The 17,501-nt window shown below is 45.3% G+C and overlaps 1 protein-coding gene across 3 annotated transcripts in view; it reads left to right on the top strand.

Moving 5' to 3' along the window:
• The first annotated feature begins 4,382 nt into the window (after positions 1-4,382).
• The window catches only part of LOC132823297 (UDP-glucose 6-dehydrogenase-like), a 42,470-nt gene continuing 29,351 nt past the window's right edge, over positions 4,383-17,501 (top strand). The window contains exons 1-2 of one of the 3 annotated variants that reach the window (XM_060836955.1): positions 4,383-4,541; positions 8,792-8,962. In XM_060836955.1, coding sequence (XP_060692938.1) covers positions 8,801-8,962 — 162 coding nt within the window. In that variant the 5' untranslated portion in view covers positions 4,383-4,541; positions 8,792-8,800. Of the gene's footprint in view, positions 4,542-4,691; positions 4,798-8,791; positions 8,963-17,501 lie in introns of those variants that run through there. The other 2 variants (XM_060836958.1, XM_060836957.1) reach the window with 2 other exon arrangements.

Raw genomic sequence — 17,501 nt, forward strand, 5'->3', positions numbered from 1 at the left:
CCACCCTCTCCTAGTTTGTCTGGAAATACTTTAAAACATAGCTCTTTGACCAAGGTTTTGTATTAATTTATTTTCTTTTGGCTCAAAGTCAATTTCTATCTGAATACGTTCCTGTGAAATGCCTTGGCAGAGCTTAATGCAACAACCGTGTGTTATAAATGCATGTTTTTGTTTTGGAGCCATCTTAATAAGTGCTTTCATCAAATACCAATATATGATTTGGAGCAGCAGTTTCGGCCCACCATTCAGTTCAGTAATGATCCGATTTTTCCACATCCCCCACCATTCCCAACAGTTTTGCACACTCCTTTGCCTGTAAAGAATCAATCTCCTGCCTCCTGAAAAATATACAATCTGTTTCCACCATCTTAGATTAGATTAGATTACTCACAGTGTGGAAACAGGCCCATCGGCCCAACAAGTCCTCACCAACCCGCCGAAGCACAACCCACCCAGACCCTTTCCCCTACATTTACCCTGCCCCTAACACTACGGGCAATTTAGCATGGCCAATTCACCTGACCCACACATCTTTGGACTGTGGGAGGAAACCGGAGCACCCGGAGGAAACCCATGCAGACACGGGGAGAATGTGCAAACTCCACACAGTCAGTCGCCTGAGGCGGGAATTGAACCCGGGTCTCTGGCACTGTGAGGCAGTAGTGCTAACCACTGTGCCACCATATGAGGGAGAGAGTTCCAAATGCTTATAACCGGCTGTGAGAAAATTATTTCTCCTCACCTCTGTCTTAAATGATGGCCTGAAATTTTTCAAGTGACAAGTGTGGTGCTGGAAAAGCACAGCAGGTCAGGCAGCATCCGAGGAGCAGGAAAATCAAAGTGTCGGGCAAAAGTCCTTCACCAATAATGAGGCTGGTAGCCTAGTGGGTGGAGTGACAAATGGAAGGGGGATGGAGCTGGGGGGACGGTAGCTGAGAGTGCAGTAGGTGGATAGAGGTGGGGGTAAAGGGGAGGACCGGGGGGGTTCTGTCCTTGTTTTGGTTGGAGGGATGGGGTTCGAGGGCGGAGGTGCTGGAAGTGGATGAGATGCGCTGGAGGGCATCATCAACCATGTGGGAGGGGAAATTGCGATCTTAAAAGGAGGCGGCCATCTGGTGTGTTCTGTGGTGGCACTCGTCCCAACCAGTACCCTTCCACTGACACCCTCATCTGCCTGGCTGAACTGGTGTTCACCCTCAACAACTTCTCCTTCCAATTCTCCCACTTCCTCCAAACCCAAGATGTAGCCATGGGCACCTGCATGGGACCCAGCTAAGCCTGCCTGTTTGTCAGGTATGTGGAACAGTCCATCTTCTGCCAATACACTGGCACCTCCCCTACCTTTTCCTCCACTACATCGGTGACTGTATCAGTGCCACCTTGTGCTCCGACGAGGGGGTTGAACAGTTCATCAACACCTTCCACCACAACTTCAAATTCACTTGGACCATCTCAGCAACCTCCTTCCCCTTCCTGGACCTCTCCATCACCATCTCCAGTGACAGACTAACCACAGACATATACTACAAGCCCACTGACCCCCACAGCTACCTAGATTACACTTCCTCCAACCCACCTCTTGTAAAAATGCCAGCCCTTATTGCCAAATCCTCCGTCTCTGTCACATCTGTTCCCAGGATGACCCATTCCACCTTAGAAAATCCATGATGGCCTCCTTCTTGAAATTTCACTTCCCACATGGTTGACGATGCCCTCCAGTGCATCTCCTCCACTTCCCGCACCACCAACACCCTCAAACCCCACCCCTCCCAATGGAACTTCGCTAATCCTCACCTTCCACCCCACCAACGTCTGCATACATCGCATCATCTTCTGCCACCTCCAAACAGACCCCACCACCAGAGATATATTTGCCTCCCCATCCCTTTCAGCATTCCAGGGAGACCATCCCTTCCGCAACTCCCTCGTCAGGTCCACGCCTCCCATCAGCCCACACCCCACTCCGGACACCTTTCCCTGCCACAACAGGAATTGCAAAACCTGCACCCACACCTTCCCCCTCACCTCCATCCAAGGCCCCAAAGGATCCTTCCATATTCGACAGAAGTTTATCCGTACCTCTACCAATGTCATCTACTGTATCTGTTGCACCCAGTGTGGTCTCCTCTACATCGGGGAGACAGGATGCCATCTTGCGGATCTTTTCAGATGACGCCTCTGGGACACCCACATCCGTCAACCCCACTGGCCTGTGCTGAATACTTCAACTCCCCCCCTCCCCCCTCCGTCAAGGACACACAGGTCATGGGCCTCCTCCATTGCCAAACATTACCACTCGAGAAAGAATGCCTCATATTTCACCTTGGGATCCTGCAACCACACACGACGAATATGGATTTCAACAGTTTCCTCATTTCCCCTCCCCCCCACATTATCCCAGTCCCAAGCCTCCCACTCGGCACTGCCCTCCTGATCTGTCCATCACCTTTCCCATCTATCTGCTCCACACCCCGACCTATCACCTTCTCCCCCACCTCCATCTACACTTTCTCAGTTACCTTCCCCCCCATTACCCTCCCCAATTTATCTCTCAGCTTCCCCCACACCCACCCCAGCCCAAAAGCCTCATTCCTGAAGATGGGCTTATTCTCCTGTTCCTCAAATGCTGCCTGACCTGTTGTGCTTTTCCAGCACCACACTCTCGACTGAGTAATGAAGGCATGTTCTGAATGCCTTCTTAACCACCCTGTCTACACGTGTGGCAAACTTCAAGGAATTATATACCTGAACCCCGGGTTTCTCTATTCAACAACACTACGCGAGGCCCTACTTCTGAGGAAGAACACCTCATCTTCCACCTTGGAACACTTCAAGCCAGGGCATCAATGTGGATTTCACCAGTTTCTTCATTTCCCCTCCCTCCACCTAACCCCAGTTCCAACCTTCCAGCTCAGAACCACCCACATGACCTGTCGCACCTGCCAATCGTCCTTCCCACCTATCTGCTCCACCCTCCTCTCTGACCTATCACCTTTACTCCCACCTTCATCCACCTATTGCACTCTCAGCTACCTTCTCCTCAGACACAATCCCTTCCCAGGCTCCCAGCCTCATTCCTGATGAAGGGCTTTTGTCCGAAATGTTGATTTTCCTGCTCCTCGGATGCTGCCTGACTGGCTGTGCTTTTCCAGCATCACACTCTCGACTCAAATCTCCAGCATCTGAAGTCCTCACTTTCGCCCCCTAATTTGGTGTCATCCGCAAACTTACTTACCATGTCTCCTATATTCACATTCAAATCATTTATGTAAATGACAAACAAAAGTAGACCCAGTACCTGTGGAACACCACTGGTTACAGGCCTCCAGTCAGAAAAACAACCCTCCAGTACACCACCAACCCAGGCCTGTTGCCTTAAAACCAATATAGCATCCAATTTACAGGCTCACCCTGAATCGTTTAGGAGATGGGAGGAGTTTAATGAAGGAATTCCAGAGGTTAGAAAACAGAACACAGGAGTTAGGTACGAGAGGTTATCATTTTGTCTCTTTGAGTCTGTCCCACTGATCAACTAAATTGCCTGTAGTGTTAGGTAAGGGGTAAATGTAGGGGTATGGGTGGGTTGCGCTTCGGCGGGTCAGTGTGGACTTGTTGGGCCGAAGGGCCTGTTTCCACACTGTAAGTAATCTAATCTAATCAAATCAACTCCAACTTCCTGTCTCCCCCCCCATACAATCGTCGGGAATGTTTGGGGAAAGTGAGGAGTGCAGATTCTGGAGATCAGAGTCAAAAGTGTGGCGCTGGAAAAGCACAGCGGGTCAGGAAGCATCCCAGGAGCAGGACAGTCCACGTTTTGGGCATAAGCCCTTCATCAGGACTGGGGTGGGGATAGGGGGCTAAGAGATAAATGGAGGGGGTGGTGATAGGTCAGAATAGAGGATGGGTTAGCTCCCCGTTGGCGGGTTTGCAAGTTAGTGACACTAACAACATGGGTTCAATTCCCACACTGACTGACCCTCAGCTTAAATCATCAACCGTTCCTCTTTATTCCTGATGAAGGGCTTTTGCCCGAAACGTCGACTTTGCTGCTCCTTGGATGCTGCCTGAACTGCTGTGCTCTTCCAGCACCACTGATCCAGAACCAAAGAGTGGGACCATGGCGGGTTCGCCTTTACCTTATCCACCCAGGGAGCAGACTCCAGTGTAAGTTGCAGAAAGGGAACCTGGGGGTTTGCAATGGAAAGGGGCAAGGCTTTGGGGAGAGCCCTTGCAAGGAGCGGGCACGGACGCGATGGGCCGAACGGAATGTCTGGACCCAGCTGAGGAGGAACCTGGCGGCTGGGCAAAGCAGGCGGAGTCAGTGGTAGCCACCCCCTCCGTCTCTACATCAGGCGCCTGCGAGCTGACGCTGGTGAGAGCTCCACTCGCTTGCGTGGCTCCGGGCACCGGGAGCAGGGCGATTCTGCTGGTCCCTTTCATTCGGAAATTAACGAGTAATTAACCCGGCGTCAGCTACTTCCTGGGTCTGTCCCTCCGCCTTTCATCTGACTGTGAATTTCCAATCAATCATTGCCCTTTCGGTAAGTGTCTATCCTGGAATATTGACAGAGCACATCTCTATCACTGTGTTGCACACGCCGTGCCTTTCCTGCTCTCGCTTGCACAGGGAAAGTTCCTGGGGGTACACACGTTTAAATCTGCCTTAAATTTGTCCTCCAATGCTGTGTAAGGAATACTGGCGGAGTTTCAGGATGGCTGGAGGTCCCACCCCGGAGTCTCACTGCGGTTTGCGGAGTTATTCCATTACTGTCTCTGTGTGACTCAGTCTCTGTCTGTGTATGTAGCCTGCTCTGCTTCTTGTTAATTCCCAACTGCTGCCCCAGTCCAGCGAACTCCCAGACAACCCCTTCCCCCCCCCCACAATCTGTGATGTTTCCCTCGCTCCTCCCCCGAGCTATGAGCTGTAGTGATAAAGGAACTGGTGTGTCTCCAATGTAGAGGCGAGTTACTAACATCTTCAAATCGCCTCTCACTGTTTCTGGGTGAGAGGGACAAAAACAGTTTCATCATCCACAGCGTCTTTAAAACACTTCAAGTTTTGCTTTCTAGGAAAAGACAAGGTAGATAAACTACTTCCACTGGTTTGGGATTCCAAAGCTAGGGGGCACAGTCTGAGAATTAGGTTCAAATCCTTTAGGACAGATATTAAGAAGCACTTCTACATACAAAGGCTGGTTGAGGTTTGGCACCCTGTCCCACAAAGGGCAGTTGAAGCTAGATTAGTTGTTAATTTCAAATCTGAGAGACTGTGTTTTTGTTCCCATCACACCTTGGTCTAACAACAGGAACAGAAATTGCTAGAGAAACTCAGCAGGTCAGGCAGCATCTGTGCTTAGTGACCTTAGGGTGGCACGGTGGCGTAGTGGTTAGCACTGCTGCCTCACAGCGCCAGAGACTCGGGTTCAATTCCCGCCTCAGGTGACCGTGTGGAGTTTGCACGTTCTCCCTGTGTCTGCGTGGGTTTCCTCCGGATGCTCCGGTTTCCTCCCACAGTCACAAAGATGTGCAGGTTAGGTGAATTGGCCATGCTAAATTGTCCGTAGTGTTAGGTGTAGGGGAATGGGGTCTGGGCGGGTGCGCTTTGGTGGGTCACTGTGGACTTGTTGGGCCGAAGGGTCTGTTTCCACACTGTAAGTAATCTAATCTCTTGTTCTAAAGAGGCGTCACTGGACTCAATTTTTTTTCTTTCCACAGTGATGGCTTAGTGATTAACACTGCTGACTCACAGCACCGGAGATCCGAGTTCAAATCCACCCTCGGGCAACTGTGGAGTTTGCAAATACTCCCGTGTCTACGTGCGTTTCCTTCAGGTGCCCTAGTTTCCACCCACAATCCAAAGATGTGCAGGTTAGATGGATTGGCCTTGCTAAATTGTCCCATAGAGTTCAGGAATGTAGTGGTGAGGCAGCAGTGTGAACCACTGAGCCAATGTGCTTCCTATCTGAGTCCTCAATGGTCTATCCTGTATCCTTAGACTGTTACCTTTGATTCTGGACTCTCTGGATATCAGGAACATACTTCCCATGTTTACCCAGGAATAGCGCTGAAAATGTGTTGCCGGAAAAGTGCAGCAGGTCAGGCAGCATCCAAGGAGCAGGAGATTCGACGTTTTGGGCATAAGCCCTTCTTCAGGAATTTTCCGGCAACACATTTTCAGCTCTGATCTCCAGCATCTGCAGTCCTCACTCTCCCTTACCCAGGAATAGTCCCAGAAGCATTTTGTAGGTTTCTGAGACTCCTCATTCTTCAAAATTCCAGTGAAGTGGTTCTGACTGATCCGGTCTGTCTTCGTATATCCGTCCAGCCAATCCAGCAATCAGAAAGGGAAACCTTTACGTATTGAGTGCAAATATTCCCATCCTGGGCAGTGAGGGGGAACCACACTCTCCTTCTTGGACCTTAGTTCAATATTTCATGGAAAAGATGGCACTGCTAACAGTGTGGCACTCCTTCACCACTGCACTGACACGTCAGAACTTGACCCCCCCCAGGCATGGGGTGAGAGTGCTGCCCACTCAATCATGTCCAATACTACAGCTGGTTTAAATGATGGAAGTCTGTTATTTCTCATGTTGGCAGTGGGTGTGGCTGCCTAGGATTTTGACCACCCACCTTCCCCAGTGCTCAAACTGATCTATGCAGTTTGATTGGATAGGGACTGTCTGTTGTGAACGTGGCTACTTTATGATTCAGAATAGCTCTGTATTCAGGGCAAAGTGGAGAGAGCTTCAGTCAGTATCTGCCCATTCCCAAACTCCCAACTGGGAGTGACTCCAAGTTAGACCATTTAGAAAATTTAAAATACTTCATTATCTCAGAATTGAAGAGGCCATTCAGCCCATTATCTGTAAAGTGCTTTGGGGAGCTCTGAGATTATTCACAGATTTATATAAATGCAAATCTTTCCCAAATCAAAAAAACCCTAGTCTATACCAGACCTAAATTTCAACCCCCTAATGCCATTTATTCTGTTATTTGATAAGTTGACTGTTTAGTATGTTAAAATATACAAGGTACTATAGATCACAATTGAATAGGTTTTGGTCTCCTCATCAAAGATACACTGAACTTGGGGATAGTACATTAGGCTGATCCTGGGTATGGAGGGATTTTACTATGAGGCAAAGTTGAGTAGGTTAGTCTTGTACACACTGGAATATAGAAGAATAAGGGGCAGCCTTATTAGAGCATAAAATTGTTAAGGGACTTGACTGTAAGTGTGGAAAGGTCGTTTCCCCTGTGGGAAAGTCCAGTTAAGAGAGAAGCGTGGAGGGTGTTTGTTTCCTTGAATGTAGTGAGTTTCTGGAATTGTTTATCACTGAGGGCTATTGAGGCCAGTCATTAAGTATATTCAAGGCTGAGATAGATTTTTAATCAGAAGGGAATCAAGGATTATGGAGAAAAGGCAGGAGAGTGGAATCAATAGGTATCCGATCAGTCGTCATCTCATTGGATGGTGGAACAAACTTGCTGAACCAAATAGCCTATTTGAGCTTCTACATCTTATGGTCTTGTACATCATTTCAGTAATGTGAATTTTATAACTAACTAGCTGCATGTTCACTTCTGGGCTGAATACAATCTTCAGTTACACCAAGGGTACAACTCAAACAGCCATTCAGTCCAACTGGCATGTGCTGGTGTTGGAGGGAGAGAATATTTAAAACACTGGATGGAGAGTGAATTTTTCTTCCCCCTGACTATTCCTGATTTGTGCTTATAAAACTGCAGAATTCCTAGCTTCCGCTCTGCTCCTGTGGCCACCGTATTTATGTAGTTGGTCCAGCGCAGTTTCTGGTCAATGGTCAATCCCCAGGTATTGATAATGGGGGATTCAGTGATGATATTACCATTGAAGGTGATGGGGAAATGGTTAGGTCCTCTCTTTTGCTGATAGTTCTGCCGTGGCATTTGTGTAGCATGAATACTGCTGCATCCTATCAGAACCAGCCTGAATGATTAGATTACTTACAGTGTGGAAACAGGCCCTTCAGCCCAACAAGTCCACACCGACCCGCCGAAGCGCAACCCACCCATACCCCTACATTTACCCCATACCTAACACTACGGGCAATTTAGCATGGCCAATTCACCTGACCCGCACATCTTTGGACTGTGGGAGGAAACCGGAGCACCCGGAGGAAACCCACGCAGACACAGGGAGAACATGCAAACTCCACACAGTCAGTCGCCTGAGTTGGGAATTGAACCCGGGTCTCAGGCGCTGTGAGACAGCAGTGCTAACCACTGTGCCGCCCACCCACCGTGCTGCCCACGGTGTCTAGGTCTTCTGTTTCCTGTAAATCATCTTTTGCATCTTCTCTAGAATATCTAATCCTTTTATATAATATGAAGACCAGAAGTGTTCATGGCACAGTAAGCTGGAAAAACCTTATTGACACTTTTTAAAATTATTCATTAATTCACAGGATATCAACGTCATTGGCTGAGCCAGCATTTATTGCTTGTCACTAGTTTCTTTTGGGAAGGTGGTAGTGAGCTGCTTTTCTTGAACTGTTGCAGACCATGTGCTGTTGGTAGACCTACAATATTGTTGGTAATAGACAGGCAGGAGGCTGGAAGATCACAGCAAGCTAGGCAGCATCAGGAGGTGGAGAAGTCAACGTTTCGGATGTAACACACCTAGTGTGAAGGTGGTGTGAATGGGTGGGTGTCTAAGAATTTGCAATGCTGTACTGTAGTTTGTGTTTATGTTTACCTCCTGAGAATCAGCATCTTTTTTTTCTCTCTCTTGCTGTTTTCAAACTAGGTTCAGACAATGGTCCAGGTCAGTAAGATTTGCTGCATCGGAGCAGGATATGTTGGAGGCCCGACGTGCAGTGTCATTGCACAAATGTGCAAGGAGATCACCGTGACTGTGGTGGATTTGAATGCCGAGCGGATTAAGGCCTGGAATTCCAACCAGCTTCCTATCTTTGAGGTGATTCCATTGACTCCACCCCCTCCTCCTGTTTAAGGTATACCCCTCCCCCTTCCTGTCACTGAGGTGGGAGCGGTAATGCTTCTGTAGATAAACCCATTGTTAACATTTTGCTCTTGTGAGTTTAATCTCGGTTCAGGATCCAGTCCTCTGAATGGTGGGAATTGATTCAGGATCTGTAGAAAACTAGTGATATAAGAGGTCATGGCTGATTTGATCTGTTAATGCTGAGGTGATCCTTCTGGGTTAGGCTGCTGAGAGTTTTGGGACTTGGGGGTTCTGTCTTGTGCTGCTGAGAGACTGCATCTTTGGACTGTTCTGTCTTAACTCTTAGTGTGCTGCATCTAGACCTGAGAGTGAGTATGATCTGACAACTGGGAGTTTGAACAAATATTTAGTTACACAGGATCATACATTTACTGATCTCTGCAATGCAGCTCTCAATTACAAATTATCCCATCCTCTTCAGTGAGTCTCATTTGCATGTCACGGCTGGTGTCAGTGTTCCATCATCATTGTCATGCCATTAACTTATGCCATTCCCATAATACAATCATTGGGACACTTGTAGAGGTTGATTAGAGTTCAGGAAAGGTATGTTCCTGTGAAAACGAGGAGTCAAAATGGCAAGGTTAGGAAACCATGAATGATAGGTGATATTGTGAGACCACCTAGAAGGAAAAAAACAAGTGTACATAAAGTCGGCTACTGAAGACAGACGAAGCTTTGGAAGAATACTGGGAATGTAGGACCAATCTGAAACAAGGAATTAAGAGGGCTAAAAGGGGTCATGAGACATCTTTAGCAAACAGGGTTAAAGAAATCCCAAAGCTTTTTTTCATATATAAACAGCAAGAGAGTAACGAGAGAAAGGGTTGGTCCACTCACGAACACAGGAGGAAAGTTATGTGTGGAATCAGAAAGTGGTTGTTTCTTAGTGATTACTTTTCATCAGTATTCACCAACGAGAGGGACATGACAAATGTTGAGGTTAGGCATAGGTCTTTGAGTACTCTAGGTCAGGTTGACATAAGGAGGGAAGACATTTTGGGTATTCTCAAAGGCATTAAGGTAGACGGGTCCCCAGGACCGGATGGGATCTACCCCAGGATACTGAGGGAAGTGGGAGAGGAAATAACTGAGGCTTTAACAGATACCTTTGCAGCAGCCTTGAACACGAGTGTGGTCCCGGAGGTTTGGAGAATTGCTAATGTTGTCCCCTTGTTTAAGAAGGTTAGCAGGGATAATCCAGGTATTTATAGAACAGTGAGCCTGATGTCAGTGGTAGGGAAGCTGCTGGAGAAGATACTGAGGGATAGGATCTATTCCCATTTGGAAGAAAATGAGGTCATCAGTAATGGGCAGCATGGTTTTTGTACAGGGAAGGTCATGTCTTACAAACCTCATAGAATTCTTTGAGGAGGTGACAAAGTTGATTCTTGGGAGAAGGGCTGTGGATGTTGTATACATGGACTTTAGTAAGGCATTTGATAAGGTTTCCATGGTAGGCTGATGGAGAAAGTGAAGTTACGTGGCGTCCAGGGTGTACTGGCCAGATGGATAGAGAACTGGCTGGGCAACAGGAGACACATAGTAGTAGCGGAAAGGAGTTTCTTAAAATGGAGACCTGTGACCAGTGGTGTCCCACAGGGATCCGTGCTGGGACCCCTGTTGTTTGTGATATACATAAATGATTTGGAGGAAGGTATCAGTTGCAGATGACACTAAGATTGGTGGGGTAGCAAATAGTGAAGGGGACTGTCGGAGAATACAGCAGAATATAGATAGATTGGAGAGTTGGACAGAGAAATGGCAGTTGGGGTTCAATTGGGGCAAATGTGAGGTGGTGCATTTTGGAAGATCCAATTCAAGAGCAAACTGTACAGTAAATGGAAAAGGGGTAAAAAATGAGGTCTGCAGATGCTGGAGATCACAGCTGAAAATGTGTTGCTGGTTAAAGCACAGCAGGTTAGGCAGCATCCAAGGAACAGGAAATTCGACGTTTCGGGCATAAGCCCTTCATATCTCCAGCATCTGCAGACCTCATTTTTTTACCCGAAGATTTTAACTTACTGCGAATCCTCTTGCAAGGATGCCTTCCTTGAAGAAGCTCTCTTCCTCCCTCTAATGAAGGGCTTATGCCCGAAACGTCGAATTTCCTGTTCCTTGGATGCTGCCTAACCTGCTGTGCTTTAACCAGCAACACATTTTCAGCAGTAAATGGAAAAGTCCTGGGGAAAATTGATGCATAGAGAGATCTGGGTGTTCAGGTCCATTGTTCCTTGAAGATGGCAATGCATGTCAACAGAACTGTCATGAAGGCAAATGGCATGCTTTTCTTCACTGGACGGGATATTGGGTACAAGAGTTGGCAGGTCATGTTACAGTTGTACAGGACTTTGGTTCGGCCGCATTTAGAATGCTGCCTACAGTCCTGGTCATCATATTACCAAAAGGATGTGGTTGCTTTGGAGAGGGTGTAGAGGAGGTTCACCAGGATTTTGCCTGGTATGGAGGGTGCTAGCTATGAAGAGGTTGAATAGATTAGGATTATTTTCATAAGAAAGATGGAGGTTGAGGGGGGACCTGATTGAGGTCTACAAAATCATTAGAGGTATAGACAGGATGGATAGCAAGAAGCTTTTTCCCAGAGTGGGGTCTCAATTACTAGGAATCACGAGTGCAAGGTGAGAGGGAAAAGGTATAGGGGAGACATGTCAAAAGTTCTTTACACAGAGGGTAGTGGGTGCCTGGAACACGTTGCCAGCGGAGGTGGTAGAGGCAAGAACGATAGCTTTATCTAAGATGTATCTAGACAGAAACATGAATGAGCAGGGAGCAGAGGGATACAGATCTTTAGAAAATAGGCGACAAGTTTAGGTAGAGGATCTGGATCGGTGCAGACTTGGAGGGCCGAAGGGCCCGTGCCTGTGTTGTCAGATTCTTTGTTCTTTGTATAGTCAGGTTCTTTGTTCTTTGTATACATGCTAATCTTTCGAAGTTCAAATATGCCTGAGTGAAAACAACTTTAAACATCAATCAGTGCACTAGATCTCAAAACACTTTTTGTGGCCCCATTCCTGTATAATTTAAAACAAATGTTAAAGAAGGAGAAAATAAATTATATGGGCAAACTGGCAAGTAATCTAAAAATGGACAGTAAGAGCTTATTTAAAAATATAGAGAGGAAGAGAGGGGCTAAATTGAAGAGTATCCAGGACCTGATGGGGGTGCATCCCACGATTTCAATGAAGTAGCTCCTGATCTAGTGAATACACTGGTAGAAATTTTCCAGGAATCCTTAGATTCTGGAAAAGCCCTCGAGTTAGATTAGATTCCCAACAAGTCCACACCAACCCACCCTGCTCTGAGTAATGCACCTAACATGGGTGATTTAACATGGCCAATCCACCCACAGACACTCGCCCGAGGTTGGAATTGAACCTGGGACCCTGGTGCTGTGAGACAGCAGTGCTAACCACTGCGTCACCATGCAGCCCATATAACTGCCACCCAGTTGGAAAACTGCTCACGTAACACCTTTACTCAAAAAGGATGAGAGACACACAAAACAGACCACTCTACACCTGTAAGCTTAAATCTGTTACTGGGAAAATGTTAGTCTATTGTAATGAATGTAAAAGCAGGGCATTTAGAATTACATAACATAATCGAGCAGAGTCAATGTGGATTAATGAAGGACAAATAATGCCTGTCAAATTTATTTGAGTTCGTTTGAGGAGGTAACAAGCAGGATAGATAAAGAAGAAGCAGTAGATACCATATATCTCCAAAAGACTACCAAGCATAAGACTACTTTTTAAGAACGCATGGTGTTGGAGGCAATATATTAGCATGGATAGATGATTGAATAAGTAATAGAAGATAGAGTTGGGATGAAGGGAGGAATTTCAGGATTGCAACTCATAGCTAGCAGTGTGCCATAGGAATCAGGACTGGGACCACAATTATTTACAGTGTATATCCATGACTTGGATGATGGAAGTGAGTGGACTATCGCTACGTTTGTGGATGATGCTGAAAGAAGTGACAGCAAACATTCAAAGAACTCTAAAAACTGTTTATTCCTCCCTGATACAAGAGTGTAAAGAAAAGTATGGCCAAACCATGACTTAGAAGGAGAGTTAGAGATAGTATTAGATACAAACAGAAACATACAAGGTTTGTGCGAAGATTTGTAGCTCGGGTGCTCGTTGTTGTGGTTCTGTTCGCCGAGCTGGAAGTTTTTGTTGCAAACGTTTCGTCCCCTGGCTAGGCGACATCATCAGTGCTCTGGAGCCTCCTGCGAAGCGGCAAGGACAGACCACTATAAATACCGGAAGAAACATCAAAGAAGCGCTTCGCAGGAGGCTCCAGAGCACTGATGATGTCGCCTAGCCAGGGGACGAAACGTTTGCAACAAAAATTTCCAGCTCGGCGAACAGAACCACAACAGAAACATACAAATTAGGAAGAAAAAGACAATAGACCTGAGAATTGACAATGGTGTAGAAGCCAACAAAGGAGGAACAAGGGATTGTTTTAAGAAGGGGAAAATAAGAGTTGGTATACATTTACAGGGAACATAGGAACTAACAGTAAAATTTTTGATAGTTCCAAAAAAGAGAAAAAGATTAGTTTTCAACAATGTAGGTCTCTTACAGTCAGAAATGGGGGAGTTTCTAATGGGGAACGAGAAATTGCTGATAAACTAAGTTCATACTTCACTTCTGATTTCATAAAGGAGGACGTGAATAATGCACCAGAAATGATGGGTTTAGTGAAGGGAAAGAACGGAAGCAAACCTGCATTAGTAAAGAAATGGCATTGGAGAAGCTAATGGGATTGAAAGCTGTTAAATCCTCAGTGCCTGATAATCTATATCCTGGAGTGTTTCAGGAAATGGCCCTAGAAATAGTAGATGTGTTAGTGGTCAACTTCCACAATTCTTTAGACTCTGCACCAGTTCCTACAGATTGGAGGGCAGCTAATGTAACCCCAACATTTAAAAGGGGAGGCAGAGAGAAAGCAGGGAATTATAGACCAGAGTCTGACATCAGCCATGGGGAAGATATCAGAGTCCATTATCAAGGATTTTACAGCAAAGAAAATAGTGGTAGAGGCAGACACAGTCAGCATGGATTTACAAAAGGGAACCATTTGGTATCGTTCTATTGGAATCCTTCAAGGATGTAACTAGTAGAGTTGATTGGGGGAGCAGGTGGATGTGGTTTATTTGGACTTCCTGAGCACTTTTGACAAAGTCACACCTCAGAGATTAATGAGTAAAATTTAAAGTGCATGGGTAATGTATTGAGATTGTTATGAACCAGTCCAAACCCCTTGCAAATATATCAAAGAGAGGCAACTTTTGACACAGCGGGTGATTTGTGTGTGTGGACTAAACTGCCAGAGAAAGTGGTGGATGCAAGTACAGTTACATTTTAAAATAGCTTTGGAAAAGTACATGAATAGGAATAATATGGTCCAAATGCAGGCAAGTGGGACTAGTTTAGTTTGGGAACATGGTCTGCATGGACTAATTAGTCCAAAGGGTCTGTTTCCATGCTGTATGACTTCTGACTATTGTCTGGACCCTAACTCTTATCTTATTTAAAGGCAAATGTAAGGTACTGTGTTCCAAAAGTAATTTGATTGGTCATACTACTCAGTTTTAAGCAAAGCACACTTTATTCCTACCTCCAGAAAAGAAAGAAAGCATTGGAATAGCAACTCCATTGGAAAACTTAACAAAATAATAGATTATCTAACTACTAAACAGCAACTGTTCCAAGATAGTACCATCTCATAAACACTCCCTTGGCAGAGGCAAAGTCAGTAAAATAGATTGTCTCACATGCGATTCTGGCAGCAAGAAGAGAACCCAAACTTATAGCTGTAACAAGGAGAAAATGCTAGAGAGAGAGAGAGAGAGAGAGAGAGAGTTCCCACAGGCAACTTCAAAACCCCAAAAACTACCGAAAGCTAAACAAAAAACCCTGAATCTGAGGGAGCCTGACTCCACCCATTCAGGTTGCTTCTATTGTTCCAACCTTTTAAAAAAAACCCAAGGCTTCACAAACTGTTTACTTTATTGTCTTGGAAGGACCACTCCTCACCTCTGTCTCAACCTGTCCAAAAAAAAGACAAAATACACTTCTTAAACCCACAATACTGTCATAAGATGGATAGAAAATTGTTTAGCAGATAGGAAACGATGAATAGGAATAAATGGGTGTTTTTCTGAATTGCAGTGGGATATTGCAGGGATCTGTATCAGGACTTATGTTAATGATTTGGTAAAGGAACTTCATAATATTTCAAAATTTGCAGATAACACAAAGCTGGGTGGGAGGGTCGGCTGTGAGGAGGATGCAGTGATCCTTCAGTCTGATTTTGGACAGGCTGAGTGAGTGGGCAATGCATGGCAGATGCAGTGTAATGTGGATAAATGTGAGGTTGTCCACTTTGGTAGCAAAACTAGAGTGGCAGGTAATTATTTGAATGGCTGTAGATTGAGACAAAGGCATGTTCAATGAGACCGGGGTGTCCTTGTGCACCAGCTTCTGAAAGTAAGTGCATGGGTGCAGCAGGCAGATTGTCTGAAACCCAACTTACAGGATTCGAGTTCAGAAGTGATTTCTAGCTGCAGTTCTATAGGGCAATGGTGAGGCCAGACCAGAACTGGATAACTACAAACAGGAAAAGGTTTTATCATTATTGGAAGCAGTCTAGAGAAGATTGACTAGCTAATCCCGGTTGTAGATGGATTTTCTTGTGAGAGGAAGTTAGTATTTAGGGCCTGTACTCGTTGAGGTTGAAAGAATCAGAAGACCTTCTTGCAATGTACAAGATTCTTGGGAAGCTGGAAGGGTAGATACCAAAAGGTTGTTTCTCCTTGTGAGAGAGTCTGGGACCAGAGGGGATAATGTCAAAGTAAGGGGTTGCACGTTGAAGCTAGAGGTGAGGAATTTCTTCTCTGAGGGTAGTAATCCTGTGAAATTATTTGCTGCGGAGAGCTGTCGAGGGCTGGATTGTTAAGTATATTCAAAGCTCAGATAGTAAGGGAATCAAGGGTTACAATGATGCAGGAAACTGGTGCTGAAAATTATCATGCTAGTCACGATCTCATTGAATGGTGGACTGAATGGCCTGCCTCTCCTATGTCTTACGGCCTTGTACTGTACACTTTGGTCACTTTGCTTGAGAAAGATTAAAATTGGATTAGAAACGGTTCAGACTAGGATCACATGACTGATTCCAGTGATTAAAGGAAGGTTCAATAGATTCAGCCTTGTATCCATTAGAATTTAGAATAATGAAAGTTGCTTTTATTGAAATATGCAAGATTGATTCTAAAAGGATGTTTTCCCTTTTGGGAGAGATAAGAACTAGAAGCCACAGTTTACAATGAAGGGGCCTTTTAAATGAGAGGGGATAATGTCAAAGTAAGGGGTTGCACGTTGAAGATAGAGGTGAGGAATTTCTTCTCTGAGGGTAGTAATCCTGTGAAATTTATTTGCTGCGGAGAGCTGTCGAGGGCTGGATTGTTAAGTATATTCAAAGCTCAGATAGTAAGGGAATCAAGGGTTACAATGATGCAGGAAACTGGTGCTGAAAATTATCATGCTAGTCACGATCTCATTGAATGGTGGTCTTCTGATTCTTTCAACCTCAACGAGTACAGGCCCTAAATACTAACTTCCTCTCACAACAATGAGATAAAGAGGATTATTTTTCCCCTTTGATCATTGGCCTGTGAAATTCCAGTTTCCAGAGAGCGGTGAAGGTAGGGGCATTGTATATCAGCAAGGTAGATGTTAATCCCTTGTTAGTAAGAGTCTTAGGGTATAGAGAGTGAACAGGAAAGTAGAGTTAAGCAGCGTTCTGTCTAATTGTTTGTAGTTTCATCTGGTGCCTTTTGGTTAGAACAATAACAGTAGTAAAATTATCTGTAAATGTTTGTGGTTAAGCTATGAAGGCTTGATTTGAAAGGGAATTGCAATCTGAGAATTTGATCTCTAATTTTCTTTTAACATACCCAGCAAGGCCAACTTATGATTCAACCCCAACAAAATAATCTTCAGTGATGGAGGCTGGTACAAATAGAACATTTAAAAGGTATCTGGGCAGGTATATGAATAGAAAGTGTTTAGAGGGGTATGGGCCAAATGCTGGCAAATGAGGCTAGATTAATTTAGGATATCTGGTTGGTATGCATGGAAAATGATTTTATGACTTCCTATTTATTCTCAATCACAATTCCCACTTGATTAAAGTTGCTTCTTGAGCCATTTTTCTTTTTTGCTGCTTTGTCAATGCCTGAATCCATGAATTTCAAATCCCGATAAACCCGTGGTGTTTCCTTTCCTCTAGTTTAAATATTTAACTCTAGATTCTGTAAAACATTTTTTCCTGCCATTTAATTCAACAACAACACCACCTGCATCTAAGTATCTTCCAAATGGGCAAGAATTATGCAAAGCCAGTGTATGGTCTGCGGGGACTGAATGTAACTCAGCAGGATGTGATGTTTTTC

The sequence above is a fragment of the Hemiscyllium ocellatum genome, chromosome 16, assembly GCF_020745735.1.
Source record: "Hemiscyllium ocellatum isolate sHemOce1 chromosome 16, sHemOce1.pat.X.cur, whole genome shotgun sequence".
Lineage (NCBI taxonomy): Eukaryota > Metazoa > Chordata > Chondrichthyes > Orectolobiformes > Hemiscylliidae > Hemiscyllium > Hemiscyllium ocellatum.